This window comes from Notolepis coatsorum (genome assembly GCF_963971535.1).
Source record: "Notolepis coatsorum genome assembly, chromosome: 10".
Lineage (NCBI taxonomy): Eukaryota > Metazoa > Chordata > Actinopteri > Aulopiformes > Paralepididae > Notolepis > Notolepis coatsorum.
Window position 1 is genome coordinate 50257116 of NC_140174.1, and position 16918 is coordinate 50274033.

At 44.2% G+C, this 16918-nt stretch overlaps 1 protein-coding gene across 4 annotated transcripts in view; it reads right to left on the bottom strand.

Moving 5' to 3' along the window:
• Positions 1–985: 985 nt before the first annotated feature.
• Positions 986–16918, bottom strand: part of myocd (myocardin) — a 39480-nt gene continuing 23547 nt past the window's right edge. Inside the window, exons 3-12 of one of the 4 annotated variants that reach the window (XM_084323892.1) lie at positions 15809–15996; positions 10224–10328; positions 9680–10041; positions 9166–9328; positions 8213–8722; positions 7456–7953; positions 6858–6995; positions 5180–5308; positions 4715–4772; positions 986–4373 (exon numbers count right to left, since the gene is read on the bottom strand). In XM_084323892.1, coding sequence (XP_084180018.1) covers positions 3817–4373; positions 4715–4772; positions 5180–5308; positions 6858–6995; positions 7456–7953; positions 8213–8722; positions 9166–9328; positions 9680–10041; positions 10224–10328; positions 15809–15996 — 2708 coding nt within the window. In that variant the 3' untranslated portion in view covers positions 986–3816. Of the gene's footprint in view, positions 4452–4714; positions 4773–5179; positions 5309–6857; positions 6996–7455; positions 7954–8212; positions 8723–9165; positions 9329–9679; positions 10042–10223; positions 10329–15808; positions 15997–16918 lie in introns of all 4 variants that reach the window. The other 3 variants (XM_084323891.1, XM_084323894.1, XM_084323893.1) reach the window with 3 other exon arrangements.

Here is a 16918-nt window from a genome sequence, read left to right on the forward strand (position 1 = left end):
TAACAATGTAAATGGATGATAACCTAGTATAAAATGTTATAAGTTTCATCCCAGGATAATAGGTCTGGGATATTAATGCAACAGTGTATTTCTTCTATTAATTAATCAAGCTTCAAAATTGTCTGGTGTGACCAGCTTTTTTGCAACAATGGAAAACAAATATGCAGCCACATTGACTACCAACAGAACCACAAACATGCTCTGCAGATAAAGTCAAGACTGAGACATCAACATTGCCGCTTCGAAGAGGGAAGAGCATAATAAACGGACAAGTCCACACTCAAGTGGCCAGGGGAATGAGCCTTAACCCTTTCACTACAGAACGAAGGTTAACCTTTCACTACCACATTACAGACTGTTAACCATCTGTAGTGTGGTAGTGAAAGGGTTAACCTTTTGTAGTGGTTGTGAACGTGTTAACCCTTTGTCGTGTGACCGTGAAAGGGTTAACCTTCTGTATTGTTCACTGTATTGACAGTGAAAGGTTTAACGGTGTATGCAGTCCGATCACAGCACTACAGTCGAACCACCGCACATCCCTGCTGACCGTGTAGATCACCAGCGATGCACTCGGCATGCTCTTCAGTGACTCGGCATGTGACTACTCTAGCTTGCACTGATTGGTGGAATGTTCCGTTTTCCCCTTTTGCCAAACCATGTATTACATTATGGTGCATCGCCATAGTCAAAAAGTGTGTGCGTGTGTGTATGTATGTATATATATATATACCCTTTTCCCCTCATCTGCAAGAGAAAATGGGCTTGGTTGCGTTCCTGGATCAGTGCAGATGGAAGGAGAGGTTGTTGTGACCATGTGACTACGGAGATGTACCGCTTTGTTTTTATATTTCAGAAAGCCACGTCACTCACGTTCAATATGTCATTTTAGTGGGGGGAGGAGAAGACATTGCACAACGTGGAGTTAGCTAGTTAACCAAACTGTCTGTATGGTCTTTGTTAAAAAAAAATGGGGGGGGGGGGGGGGGTGTCAGCCATGTTGGAAAATGGCCACCGGCGTGTGTGTGGAGAATGATGTCCAGGGACGCTTGTCGAGAACAGAAATGTTGCATACTTTTAACATGTGGCTTATTCAGGACAGGTGGGACATTTGTTGGCGTTCTAGAACAGCTGCGCAGCTAGATTCAGCTAGAGAGGAGATTTCTGTTTAGGTATTTCCATTTCTATCTGTAATGCTATAAAAGGATGCCCCCCCCATGGAAGCCCAGGCTCTCTTTGACGTAACAGAAAGGAGCTATTTCTCCCATGGTTTCCCCCGTCTGTTTTACTCCTGGCATATTAGATGCAGGAAGCTATTGGACAGCTGGTGAATATACAGTAAATATCTTGGAAGAGGAATACATGTTGTATAAATGGCAATTTACTAGAATGTTCATATTAGATTATAAGATAATATTAAGGGCAATGAGTATTATATTGTATCTTTATCGAGGGTTTAAAAAGGTCACATGTATAAAAAATTAATAAATACAAAATCTGTATTTTGAACTTATTGTGAATCGGACATCAATAAAAGATCAGAGGAAAAAAGGTTTTGTTGTGATACTTTTATTGCTCTTCTACAGTATACAGGGTGCGGACAAATATTGCGTTTGTTTTTTTGTTTTTATTACAATAGTAAATGAGTCGGTGGCCAAGCAACAAGGAAGCTTTCTGTCAGTTGTGATGTTTTTTTGTTTCGTTTTTATAAAAAGAAAAGAATCAACCCCATCACAAAACAAAAACCAGTATATTTTTTATCAAAATGACCGGGGGTTTTTAGACATGGGGGAGATAAATACATTTAGTTTGTTTGTGTACATGCAACCATGGAATCCCACTTAAGTGCACTTTACTTCATAAGTAACTGGAAAAAAGGAAGATTTGGTCAAAACCACTATAACCGTGAGGCCAGAGCTGCATTTACAAATGCAAAAGCACATTATTACAAAGGTCGAGTGCTCTTTGAATGAACACTGCATTTCTTGTATGTTGTCTCTGCATTAAAATCACATTTATCGATGACTGCTGAAACCTTGATTTTAAAAGTGAGACAGAAAAAGAAAAAAGTAAGATTTCTCACATTATGACACGAACAACTAATTATAGGCTAGGGTGCAAGTTTGTGCTGTGTTATGTGCAGTATTCACAGTAAAGATCTGAATATATTACATTTTTATATTCACAAGTGCTGATGAAAATTTACATTTCTGCTTCATATTTTTCTCAGGAAAGGTGATTTTAGAAAATTTAAGTTTCTTTGAGAAGCTGATTGTTTCACCTTTTAGTTGAAAAGTCAGTGGTTGAATTTGAGCTTTTTTTTTTTGGAAAATCAAGAATCCCATTCTATCATAAAGGAATGTCAGCATAAATACACAATCATGTATAAATATAAATGGAAAATAAAATAAATATCTATGTGACGGTCTTGGAAATACAAAGACTGGGTGAAATTTGTAAGGTCAAAAAATAATTCTATATACTAAGAAAAAAAATATTAGAGATGAAATTGCATCTATCTTTCGTTAACATTCCTTTGATGTTGCTTGCTTTGAGTGAACTCTGAACTCTAGTGTTAAAACTTGAAGTGAAGAAAAATATGCTGATGTTGATATTTGTAAACTGCAGTGAATCCTGTAACTCAATATCAATAATGTCCATGTATTTTTATTGAACTAATACATTGGTAGTGAATATAATGGTAAAGTGTACCCACGTCCTCTGCCTGTAACAGCTCCCTCGCTGAAACAATTACCAAGTGTAATTAAAGCAGTCTTCTGGTTAAAACCGATAAGACAAAAGGTTTCTCAGAAATATAAAAAATTATTTCTCCCCAATGCCATTCTGTGAATAAATATGCAAACTAAAGTGAAGAGAAACTCATATAAAAAACTAAATTCCTTCTCTGCAAACATAATCTATGCTCAAGCAAATTGTGACAAAATGTGCACTAAGCTAGAGGTGCAAAGTGAGAATATATTTTTTTCCATATTTACACAGAAAATAATAAACCGATTACATAATACACTGTTTTTGTGGTTGCAACCATGTGTTTTCTCCCACACCACTGACAAAATATGCAGACGTCAGCTTGTCTCTGTCAGTAGAGATAGTTATTGTATTTACAATTGGCCGTACTATGTAATCCAATTCAGTTCATAATTTCTTCTCGCTTTCCAGTAACACAAACATAAACTCGGACTCGGAGAGAATACAATGATTGACAAAATGTGTCTTCAAGTCTAGATGGCATAACACTGACAATGTGTGAAGTTCTGGCATAAGGCACTATAATTATATATCTTTCCATAGCATTTACTTTTAAGTACATCCTTCATGTATTGATCCACAGTCATACTGGTTTGGTAGTTGTGCGCACCATTGTCTAAGAGGATAACGATCATGTCAGAAAGCACCTGGTGGAGATTGTAGAACAAGAACATGAAGCTAATTACAGTAATTGGGAATTATAAACAACAGTCTATGGCAAAATAGAATTCTGTGGTTGGATTCCTGTCTTGACCTGCAGTCCATCTTTGGTTCGAGGGCTGGCGAATGGTTGCCTATTTCTTATTTATTTCTTTCACAACAAATCATCCCATTGTGTTGTAATAGGAAACAAATATTGGCACTTATTGTACATTTCTCATGAGACCCGTTATTGATATCATGCAAAATGTCTTTGGTAGCCGGCTGGTATCGTAGCTCTTGTTAACCAGTGGTTGGCAGCTAGTCTCTAGTGTGTTCATGTATCTGTTTGGCAGTTTGCTAGTAGTTGACTGCTAGGTTCCCGTTAGCGTGGTGCCAGTCTAGTCCTTTTCACCAGTGATCCAGGTGAAGGTCCATAGCAGAGTTCAAGCTAATGTCTGTGACATCCAGGAACTCCGTGTTGAAGATACTGGGCCCGTTGGGCGGAGCGATGCTGAAGGCCGTGGCGGAGCTGGGTGGCGTCAAGTCCAGCCATTCCATCGTCTCCCATGGCGTGTCATTGAAGGTCATGCCGACCAGCCCCTGCGCCTCGAAGATCGGAGACACCTTGGTGGGGGACAGAGGGGTCGGAGTGTCCACCAGTTCTCTGTTGGCCAGGAGCTTGTCCTGGTGAGGGTGGTGGTGGTGGTGGTGATGGTGGTGGTGGTGGTTGTGGTTGTGGGGGCTGGTGTAACCCTCCTCTCCTCCGTTCCCATCCTCTTCCTGGCCTCCCTCCTCTGCAGCCATTTTCAGAAGGAACAGCGCCCCTCCCCGTCCAATGGGACTGCCCAGCAGGCTCTCCAGGTGGCTGTCGGCGACGTGATTGGCCGTGTGGTCGTAGGGGAGCTGGGAGGGAGACAGGTGCTCGTAGTGTCTGTGGAACGTTGGTATGATGAGGCCGGTGCTCCCTGGGGACACAGTAAGGTGAGGCACAACTTTGGTTACAGAAGACCTCTCCCTCTCTTCTCTGGCGTTAGCTGGCATCTCTTGAAGAGAAGGGGGTGGGGGAGGGGGTCACAGCACAGAGCATCATTTAATACTGATGTCAGTGGGACAATGGCCTACAGTCTGTGGTATAGATGTGATTTTATACTAAGTTGGCTGTGCAAAACCCAGCTACGGTAAAACTACAGGATAGCTTAGTTACTTAGTAGTTAGGTTAGTAACATTGCAGTAGAGATATCATAACCTTATAACTCTGTGATGGAGACATGGTATTCTAGAGCTGACCCAGAATCTGTTAACTCACCTCCACTCTCTATGAGCACATCCAGAAGCTCGTCCATCTGCTGGCTTCTGGTGAGTTGCTGAAATGGTAATGACACTATAATTAACGCTTGTATCAATGCAAAATATTACACTCTTAATAATAATAAAAAAAAAAAGGAGATATTTCAGGATGTTTCCATTGGACATAAAATTCATGTAACACAAAGCAGCACAAAGCTCAATAAAAAAACAAAAAAACATTCACATTTGGTAAAGGGTGAAAAGTAAGTGTCACAGACAAAGCGATGGATGAACGGAGGGGTGCAAAGCAGGTGATGGAAACGGTGAAAGATGACTAGACGAGAGACGGAGAGATGGAGATGAAGAAGAGAGTCAAAGCAACGCCAATAGAAAAAAAAAAAAAAAAAAAGTATAATAAAAAAAAAAAAAAATTTGGCCAGCCATTAACTACAGAGTTTCTTCTTTGTATGGACTTGGAGTTTACCTGCTTGACTGCATCCTCATAGCATGGGGGCTGTCTTAAGTCAGATGCAGCCGATTTTGAGCTACTGTAGGCGGGGGCAGAGACCTGGCACTTTTGGCCAACTTGCCGGGGGTAGGGCAATATTGACATCTACATGAAGAATAAGGTGAAAAGAAAAGAATGTATATTAGCCTACCAATTAAAAAAAAGGGGGGGGGGGTCATTTATGTGTGTGTGAGTACAGCATAATCTTAAATGTCTAGATTATGCAAGCAAGAGTGACGTGTATGTATGAAGTCCTAGTCATAAAGTAAGCCCTTCATATGCATCCTAACCTCAAGATGTAATCATAAAAGAGGGGTGGGGTTGGCGTTTTGAACCGTAGAGTTGTTGTTAAAAAAAATAAAATAAAAAAGGAAGTCACATGACATGACACTTGAGAGAGGATGATGAAGCAGAAGAGCTCTTTTCTTTCAAAGAGCAGAGATACAACGAGAGTAACAATGAACCTTGTGATAATAAGAGGATGGTCGTACAGGGTCCAAGAGAGGTAACAAATTAAAGGGATAGTTCGGATTCTTGGACATTAAGTTTGACAAATACTTGCCAGTGGTGTAGCGGATGCGAAGCTGTTAGCTTACGTACCGAGTACCGTGGCGGTCTGAGGTCTGGCCGGTTTTCCGAGCGAACTGGAAAGGTTTGAATCCACACCATGACATGCAGGGTTACCTATTTCTAAACACAGATGCATAATCCTCCCGACACTTTGGATTTAAGGGGCACGATTTGTTTCCTTGAAAAAAGCCGGTGTATTATTACTATTATTATTATTTCACTGGGTGACACAGCCCATCAGCTGTTTCACAATTCTGTAGGACGATGATTTTGTGTCAGAATTTGGTAACTCTTTAGCCTGCATGTATATATATAATAATGTACAAAGCACATAACCACTCACTTCCAAGTTGTATTCAGGAGTTGTTCCAAACTAGAGAGAGCCGGTATAAACTTAGGGGGACTTGTGTATTCAATATCGCAAAGGCAAGGACAAATATAAAAAGTCGATGTATATCTGTTAAAGGGGTAAAACTATGGAATAACTTTGACAAAGAAGTAAAAATGTGTAGTTCGATACATACATTTAAGAAATTATTCAAATATAAGGTGATACATAAATATAAAACCTTATTATTATCCTAATATAAAACTCTGAAACTTTTGTAACCTTTTGTTTTTGCAAAATGATGTACTGAATTATGTTTATTTTATAAATTTTTTGTAAATAATGTAACGTAGAAATGGCAGGCAATTATAAGCCTCGGCTTCAGCCTACACCTTTTCGGTCATTTTCTTTAGTTTATAAATGTTCTACTACTGTACATTGCTTTGTAAAAGAAGACTAAATAAAATCATTCATTCATTCATGTTGTGGATTAAAACACTTTCATTCGTTTCAAGTCCCCGTTCCTGCCGCTTGCTGCCCGTCTATAAAGCATTCCGGTTCGCTCTGGACTCTGTAAGTAAGCTAATAGCCTTGCTTCGGCTACACTACTGCCAAGTATTTCATACAACTTTAATGTCCAAAAATCCAAATGATCCCTTTAATGGAAAGAAGAAAAATTATTAAGTGAATGTGCTGGATCCCCCAGTGAGGTGTCAGACTCCGGCTGTGCCTAGAAGGCCATGGGCTCACTCTTACCTTCGGCTGCATGTTAGTCTTGGCTGTGCCTCTGTGGATAAGGCCGCCATCGGCGGAGCCGGGGAAAGCGCTGTGAAGCCCCCGTTGGTCAGAGGTGTAGGAACAGTTCACTGGCTGGCCTCCGCTCTTCTGGTGGATCTGTGGTTAAGGGGGAAAGGCAGCAAAGTGGAGGTACTCTTGTCACCGGGTTGTTATGAGGCACTGTAGAAAAAACACCTTGAAGGATAACTCTGGTTATTTTCAATGTAGACCCTATTTTTCTTATCGTCTGGCACGGTGTTGACTGATTAAGACCAAAATCTCTTCGCCTGGATGGTGAATGAGAGAGTTATGTTTGGTCTGGGTGCTTGCGTTGGCCGCCTCTCTCTCTCCACCGCGATTCGGTCCAACTCTAAAAAGTCGCAGATGCCCAGAAAAACACAACTCGCTCAGTTGTGGTCCGATTGATGACATGACGTCGGAATCAATGGTGTTCCGTGAGTCAGGGTTGGAAATAACCAGAATTTACAGTTAAAATACATTCAGACTTAACTCGATTACAGAATTAAGAGTTTATATTTTGGTCAGCCGCAGCACCAGTGATGTAATTACGGCTTACCTGCATGTTCCGTGGCCTGGTGCCACCCTGAGGGAGGGGGTGACCGCAGCCGTCCCTGCCCAGCGGAGGTGACAGCAAATAGGGATTGTTAGGGGACGACGGCTGCGGGCTGCTGGAGGGCTTTCCGATGGGGGAGTCCTGAGGGGAGCACTGGGGGCTGAGGAAAGCGGACATTGTCGCGGAGGGGCTCCCGGAGGCGGGGGCTGTGTCCATGCAACGTGGCCCGACGGGGCCCCCCATACTGGGCAGGGAGCCGCCGCAGTGGCCCATGCTCTCCATGCAGCTCCCGGGGGGGCTTTTCTGCTGCTTGGGGGAGGAGAGCGGGCAGCTTAAGGAGAGGGGCATGGGCTCCTGCTTGACCGTCACCCCGAAGAAGTGCTGTCCCATCATGGGGGTCTGCTGCTGGTGCATGGAGGGGTGGTGAGACTGGGGAGGGACGTCCTGGGTGGCTCCGTAGCAACGTTTCCTCTTGTGGAGCTGCATCTTGAGCTCTTCCACCTAACGAGAACCCGCCACAAAAGGTGTTTGGAAATGTTTAATCACACATATGTAAATGTCACTGTACATAAAAGTACGTCATAAAAACTAACAGCGTAGAAAGGTTCTTTGTCTGGCTGATTTCCATGTTGCGATATGAGTTGGCTTTTTTGCACCGTGTGGGCACAGTGAAATCCAATACGCTATTCTAGATTGACATTATTTAAATATGCACTAGTAAATAACCTGATGCAAAGTAACTAATATTCCGGTTACCCACCTGCCTCTGCTCCTGGTGCAGCTTCCACGTCAGCTCCTCGATCACCTTCTGCTTCTCCACCAGCATCTTGTCCTTCTCCGCTTCCAGACCCTCCATCCCGCCGCCCTCCCCTCCCCGCTGGCCCCCCAGGCCCTCGTCGGCGCTCAGCCGGGCCGGAGACGGCTGCAGGGCGAACTGCGGGGAGGACATGGGCACGTCGCTGAAGCTGTCGGGGAGCGAGCCGCTGAGGGAGAGGTCCGAGGACGCCGGGGAGATGGGAGGGGTGGAGGAGGTGCTAGGGTACGGGTAGTAGCCTCCCTGGGACACGGCGCTGGAGGAGGAGGGGGACTGGTAGGAGGACAGGGACCCTGTGGGGGTCACAGGGAAGGTCACGGCGGTGATGTCACTGGAGCCCGAGGGGGAGGGGCTGGGGTTGGAGTCCTTGAAGGGGCGGAGTCGCTCGATGAGGGCCGTCTTGGTCCCCGAGACGGGCATGCCTCGGATACGCAGCTGCTGCCTGAGTTCCGACACCTGGCAGAGAGAGAGGGAGAGGGAGAGGCAGAGAGGGAGAGAGAGAGAGAGAGAGCGAGAGAGAGAGAGAGAGCGAGAGAGAGAGAGAGAGAGAGAGAGAGAGCGAGAGAGAGAGAGAGAGAGAGAGAGAGAGAGAGAGAGAGAGAGAGAGAGAGAGAGAGAGAGAGAGAGAGAGAGAGAGCGAGAGAGAGAGAGAGAGAGAGAGAGGGAGAGGGAGAGGGAGAGGGAGAGAGAGAGAGGGAGAGAGAGAGAGAGAGGGAGAGGGAGAGAGAGAGAGAGAGAGAGAGAGAGAGAGAGAGAGAGAGAGAGAGAGAGAGAGAGAGAGAGAGAGAGAGAGAGAGAGAATTTGAGAATTAGACAGAGATCAAGTAACGTATGACAGTTATTCATGATATTTACATTCGGGGGTTGTTGTTATTGGAGTTTCATGGGGTGACACCTACTTTGAGCTCATCAAGGTTGGCTGGAAGAGGCCCAGGCTTGACGGGGGAGACATGGGCCTGGTTGTTAGGGTATGTGGTCTTGACAGGAGAGGAGGAGGTGCTACTGCTGACCGTATTGGTAGAACCGCCAGAGCTGCAGGCTGTCAGCTGGTCACCGCCAGCTCTACAGGAGGGGTACAATCGAGGGAGCATGGGATTACTCACACGCTGTGAATTGACACATACATACAACGTTAAACTTGTAATTAATAACTTTTAGACAAGGAGATATTCACACATCCAAGCGGCTCGGATGTCGGTGGGGAAAAAGTAGAAGAAAAGACACATTGAGAGAAGCAAACCGTGACTTCTCCTCCTTTGCAACACAGACGGCATGCATTGACTTGACTAACGTTTCAGTCTCTGCGGACCTTCGTCAGAGTATTAACGTGTGTAACCAATACAATGCTGTGTTTATTGATCAACGACCTCATCCACCTATTTGTTCATTCATTCAGCCACATGTGGGACTTACTTATGGGCCTGGGCCGGCGGGTGCAGGGGCTGGTAGCTGAAAGCAGCCCTCTGCTGCTGCTGCTGATGCTGCTGCTGCTGCTGCTGCTGCTGCTGCTGCTGATGATGCTGCTGGGCCTGCGTCTGCTGAGTGTGCGCGTGCTGCACGTGGGACTGCGTGTGGGCGTGTTTCTGCTGGCTGAGGATCTGGAGCTGCAGGAAGAGCTGCTGCTGCTGCAGGAGCCGGGCGTAGGCGGAGTCCATGGGCGGTGGAGACTTCTCCGCCTTCTGGTCTGGAGGAATGTACTGGTGGTACTTGAGCTTCTTCACCTTGGGCTTCACATCTTTGGGCTTCTTGTGGCGATTCTTGTCCGACGTCTTGGACTGCTCGGGGGTGAGAGGGATGAACGGGGGTAAGAGTGGGGAAAGCCAACGAATTAAAAGCGATTGACACAAGTAAACTGTAGGAATAGTATTCATTGCCTATAAAAAAAAATGTGTAGCAACTGTTTTACTAAACAATGCACCCGTAACTATAATCTGTAGTGTGTTGAATTAAGGATTACCTTGACTATGGCAGGGACAGGTATGGCTGGAGTGGCCTGGCTGTTGTTGGTGCCAGACAGCCCCTCATCCTGGCTCTGGTCAGGTGGGTCTCTGGTCGGACCTCCCTGTTCACAGACAAGATGAATGACTTCACCAACTGTACCGATAGTGACATCATCCCTGTGGTCCTATTCGCAGCTTCTGCCTCCATTACTCATGCCGCTCGCCCTGCGTCTAGCTCACGCCTCCTCCTCGTTCTGCACATCTGCCCTCCATTACCGACGTCCCACTTGCGAACAACACGATTGTCTGTTTACGACTTCCCGTCACAACACCGAGCTAAGTATGCGGTTGTTACTACTAGCCAACAAGCCAAGTTTACTCTGAAAATACACTTGTTGTTTGCCGTCACATGTTGAATGGCGGTCTGCATGCGGTTGGGAGTGGTGTTCTGGATTATTATGGACAGGTTGGAGGAAATACAAAACCCCTGAGCAAAAACACTGACATTTACTGAAATTCTAAAGCAACGTTAATTAAAAAGAGATTAAATATGTGTACACACGTTCTGAAATTATCTGTTGCCTAATTCTCTCACAGTTTAAATTATACTTAGTAGGAATTCTGAATTATTATGAATCAAAATAATTATTATTTAATGACTGCTGTCTGGAAGAAAAATATATTTGTGAAAATGTTAATTTTCACAAACTGATGTGGATACTGACATATTGAGGACCCCAGGAAGACTAGCGGCCATTCATTTGAGAGCTAATGGGGATCCTAACAAAACATAAAACATAAAACGTACAGAGCGTTCACTCAGTTTGCTGTTGGAACACAACAACACAACAAAAAACGTTTGTTGCTGGTGACCGTTAGCCATTAGGTATGATGTCATGGGTGAAAGGTAAGCAGGGAGTCATGCTTGGAATGCAGGGAGGTGTGTTGTCTGAGAGGGCGAAGCAGCCAGCAGTATGAGACACAGTGGCGTGTAGGAATGTGACACGTGCCTATAGTTAAACTCAATCCAACCGTCACTAGAGACAGAAAAGGATTAGGATGGCAGTGCAGTTCTCTCTGCTACCACAGTGGGGCAATGTAAGCAAAGCCTAGGCCCTCTGTAACCAATGCAACCACATTGTTTTGTTAGGTAAATTGTAAATATAAAAAGACATAAAACATAATTGCAAAACATAAGAAGCAATAAACAATATAAAATATACAGTATACATATATATATATAAAACTTTATATATTTTGAAAAATACATACATTTAAGGCAAATATATATACTTTCAGGGCAGTGAATATTGCACAGGGGTTGGATTGCACTTTGTGTGTGTGATGAGTGTTTGTGTGTGTGTGGTCTCTGCACGTGTGTGTGTGTAGTGTGTGTGCTATTATTTGTTCAGCAGTCTTATGGCCTGGGGAAAAAGATGTTCCTCAGTCTGCTTGTGTGTGCTTTTAGACTCCTGTACTGTACCTCCTACCTGAGGGCAGCAGGGAGAACAGGCTCTTGTGTGGGTCCACTGGGTACGCTGGTTCCCAGATGACCATCAGATGTCTGAACAGATGTGGCAGTCGAAGAGAATTGGCTACAAGCGCCGATCTTTTAAAAGGGAGACTAAACCAAGTCGTTCTCGCTCCCTGCGATGCGTCACAGGCATTATTACACGAGGCTTACTGACCCAGTGGCGGTTCTAGACCCTTTTTAGGGTGGCTAATGTAATATTAGCCCCCCTAAGATAAAAAAAACTTGTTTTATTATTATTATTATTATTATTATTATTATTATTATTATTATTATTATTATTATTATTACAGACATGGATTGCCGGTAGTAGCCTGTTGACCTCATTGGTTAACTATAAAAAAAAATATATATATGTCAAAGACGTTGGTAATGTCATGTCAAGTCCCAGTGCGACATTCAACACATAAGACGTGGAAGCAGATAGCTAGCTACCTACTGTAACTAGTTTAGTAATAGTGAATTTGCCCGTGCTGATGGGCAACAAGACAAGTATGTTGAAACGTTAGCTAGCACTATATAAAATTACTGACTATTCTGACAGAGAACGTTGTCAAATTGGTCATTAGTTCCATAGTGTTGGTGTAATAATATAGGGTGACCAAACGTCCTCTTTTGCCATTTTTTTTTTTTTATAAATTCATGGAAATGTCCGGGTTTCATTGTTTTTCAGTTTCAGTTTCAGTTTCACAGCCCTTTGCAAGCATCTGAAGGTTCAGGATTGCATTTTTCGCAGAACATATAAATTACCGAATTAAAGCGCTATTTGTTGCCGTTCGAATGTCATCGGAATCGCCAAAATCCGTGCCTCGGTTCTCGAGTTACATGCCGATATGTCAGGCGTGCGACTTTTTACGCACGCACGTCAGATTATCACCCCGGACTCCCGAGGCTCCAGAAGTCAATCATCCGCCGATTGCGAAAATGATTGGTCAATGGTCAGTGTATAGCTTTCCAGTGATATCCCACATGGGGGTGTGCGAATCAGGGATCTAGGTTAAAATTGACAAGCGAAGACAGGATCAAGTGATACAAATTCCGAATGACTTTACTTGGATGAGGAAATAGAAAGATGGAGAGCTTTTTTCTTGGCACACGGTTTACCCGGATGTCTCTAGTCTATAAGACTCAAACATTTTGACCTGTACTACATAAGACTTCAGGCTATGGATTTGCGGTGTTTTCCAGCTTATACAAAAAATATATATATATTATTTTGGAATATATATTTCAAACTACTACACAAAAATATGAGTACACAAGTTCAAGTTCAACTCATGTTCAGCCCTATGTTACTCATTAGCACTAAAAGTGATTTTTATTTATTGTGTACGCAACTTCAGAATGTTATCTTTCAAAAGAGACCAGGCTTATGCATGTGCTAAGTTCAAGTAAAAAAATGTCCACTTTTCTGGGCGCATGTTATGTGGTTAAATTTGGGATATTGCAACCACTACAGAAAAATGTGAGTACACAAGTTCACGTTCAACTCAAGTTCAGACCTATATGCTACTCTATTTCATTAGCACTAAAAGTGATTTTCCTTTTTTGCATTAGTAACTTCAGAATGTTATCTTTCAAAAGAGACCAGGCTTATGCATGTGCTATAAGCATAACGTATAAAGATAAGCCTTGCAAAAAAAGTATGCAGTCCTCAAGTTCAAGTAAAAAAATTGCCGCTTTTCTGGGTGCATGTTAAGAGGTTAAAACAATAAGGCATCTTTGAGTAAACTTTGAGTAGAGATTCAAGATTCAAGAGGTTTATTCATCACATACATACACAAGACATAGTGAAATGAAGGTGGCCATGCCCACTTCGATTCTGCAAAGTATCATTAAGTATCTCGAGGCTGGGGCCAGCATGTCCTCTTTTTTGGAAATCAAAATATGGGCACCCTAAATTAATAGATAATTGATGAATTCGGTAAAATATCAGGCTTCAAAATGAATTGGCCCAAATCAGCTTGTTTACCTCTTAATGAGTCGGCCAAAGCGGTGCAACTACCGGCTACCATCCCCATAGTTGAACACTTTAAATACTTAGGCATAGAGATTTTCCCCACACTAAATCAGACAACTAAATATAACTTCACAGGCACATATAATAAAATACACCAAGATCTAAATAGATGGTCGAGCCTTCTTTACAGGCCCGTGCATCCATAGTCAAAATGAACGTACTGCCCAGGATACATTTTGTTAACTCAATGCTCCCCTTACCTCCTCCAATAGACCACTGGCGCAAGGTACAAACTATGATATCTAAATTTATTTGGAATAACAAACATCCAAGAATCAAAAGAACCACCACTCAACGTAGAAAACAGGATGGGGGCTTGGCAATCCCAGATTTGAAGCTGTACTTCTGGTCCTTCTCGCTGAAACCCCTGATAAGCTGGTTTGACCCAGAAATTGCTGTATCGTGGCGTTCCTTAGAGGCAGCAGCAGTCTCACCGCAAAGATTACAAGATGTAGTATACTCCAATACCCCTATATCAAAATGCCAATTACAATATGGACCGATAATATCCCATGTGATTCAAACATGCCGTAATGTACAGAGGTATTGTGCTGTTAAATGCCCATGGCACCTCGACTCTCCAATTTTTCATAACCAACAACTGCTTGTTGGGCACAAACCTGTTAACTCATTGACCACCACGCTGTTTTCCCATCTCTACTCAATGGCGCCAGCATTATTGACCATTTTCGCGATGTTTGCGGACCCATCGTGTGTTCTGTATTATACTGTAGCTATGGAGACAATAGTATGGCTCATTTGACAGGCATTGTTTATAGTCCAACACTGATTAACCAGTTCATTTCTACATACTTTAGTTTGTGCACTATTCCATGCTAAACATCGCCCCACACAACATGTACACACACACACACACACACACACATGCATACACTTGCACATACATACACACAAACTTATATGCACACTTATATGCACATGTTTTGGGATTGCCCACCAGTAGCTTTTTCTTTTTCTTTTTTTTAATTATTATCTTTTCCCCCCTCCTCTTTTTCCGATTTTTCTCCCATCCCACTGTTAGTCGTTATGCCAATTCCCAACTCCCTTCCTGGTTGTTGCGCACCCCCCCTACTGTTGGTCCGAGAGGCTGGAGACTATCACATGCTATCCTCCGACACATGCGCAGCCAGCCGGCAGCCAGCCTGGCAGCTCAGATTCTCACTGTGAGAGTGTAACGTGTGGAAGGTCACACTACCTCCCTCCAGATCCTTCCTTCGCTGAGCAGGCGCCCCGACCGAACTGTAGTATTTTTCTGTTTACAACGCCCAGGAAATCTCTACTGCACGGGTGATTGGGGTTGGACAGGTCGGCATTGGACTTTTGGTCTCAGCGGCTGAGAGAGTAAAGGCCACAATCTAGCGGCGGAGTGGGGTCGGGGTGTTGGTCCTGGGGGGTCCGGGGGTCCTGGGGTGGGAGTGGGGGAGGAATTGGGTCTCATTCTCTTACGACAAAAAGGGTTTTCTCTTAGGGCCATTTGAGACCTTTTCGGGCAAGACATGAATATAGACAATATATTATAATATAATATTAATTATATATGTTTTATTGGGACGGTTGGTGAATCCCAAAATCTGCCCGAAAAGGTCTCAAATGGCCCTAAGAGAAAGCCCTTTTTGTCGTAAGTCCTTGGAGAATGAGACCCATTGTCTTTTGTGGTGTCTGTAATAATATAAGTAGATTTTGTGTGTTATGTTCTGTGTTTATTATTTTTGTTATTGCTAATGTCATTGTTGTTATTATTATTATTGTGGTATTGTGAGTCTTGTTATTGTTACTGTATTGTGTTTGTCTTGTTTTGTGTATAAAAAGAAATAAAAATATTTGATAAAAAAAAGGAGACAAGAACCGCTCCGTTTTAATCACATCGGCACGCCTTCTAACGCGTCGTCTTCCTGCGCGTTATATATATATATATGTTATAGCGGCTTTGGTGTCGCCCGCGGCAACGTGAAAGAAGAACAACACTGAGGAGAGGGAGGAGTGGTTCAGGAGTGATTTGAAGAACAGAAAAAGAGAGAGGGAGAGCTCACCTGTCGCGGGCTGGTGAGGGCGGGGGAGGAGGAGGAGGAGGGCGTGCTGCCCATGGCCTCGGAGGAAGGGCAGGCCGAGCCCTGGGACTCATCGCTGTGGTGCTGCTCAGGAGACAGACTGTCACTGCTGCTGTCCTCCTCCTCGAACGCATAGGAGTCCTCCTGCTTTGGGAACTTACCATGGTTCACTACAGGGACGAGAGAGAGAGAGAGAGAGAGAGAGAGAGAGAGAGAGAGAGAGAGAGAGAGAGAGAGAGAGAGAGAGAGAGAGAGAGAGAGAGAGAGAGAGAGAGAGAGGGGGGGGGGAGAGAGAGAGAGATAGAGAGAGAGAGAGATAGAGGGGGGAGAGAGAGAGAGGGAGGGAGAGAGAGAGGAGGGAGAGAGATGGACAGAGAGAGAGATGGACAGAGAGAGAGGGAGGGACAGAGAGAGAGAGAGAGAGACCGAGGGAGGGAGGGAGAGAGAGAGAGAGGGAGAGAAAGAGAGGGGGGAGGGAGAGGGAGAGAAAGAGAAAGAGAGGGGGGAGGGAGAGAGAGAGAGGGAGAGAAAGAAGGTCAGAGAGTTGCCATGTATTGCTGCAGAGACACCGAAAGAGAAAGTGAGGACACAGAACATGCTTCCAACATTCCTGAGAGGTTAGGGAGGGGTTGTTTGTATTTAGCGAGCCTAAAGTATGTTTACAAATAAGTACAAATGCTTGTGTGTGTGCCTTGTACGTGCACTGTACACCACTGCAAGCTGTATATGCACCCAGCGCGTATCCTTTCAGCTGTGAACACTGGTGTTCAACACAGCGACTATAGCCTGTCACTTGCACCTAGTACGGCACTCAGCTCTGAGGTGTGACGCTGTGGGAGGGGGGGGGGGGACTGACACGACCACTTCACAGTGAACGTGGCCCCGATTGGCTGGACTGATAGTGAGCAGGGATTTAATTGGCCAAGTTAAGAGTGGCTGCGCTATCTAGAGGAGCTGAACCCGGGGTTAGTGAAGGGACAGAGCCAGGGGAGGGAAGTGGTGAAGCATGTTGCGTGAGTGTGTGTGTGTGTGTGTGTGTGTGTGTGTGTGTGTGTGTGTGTGTGTGCGCGCGCATGCACGTTTGTGTGTATG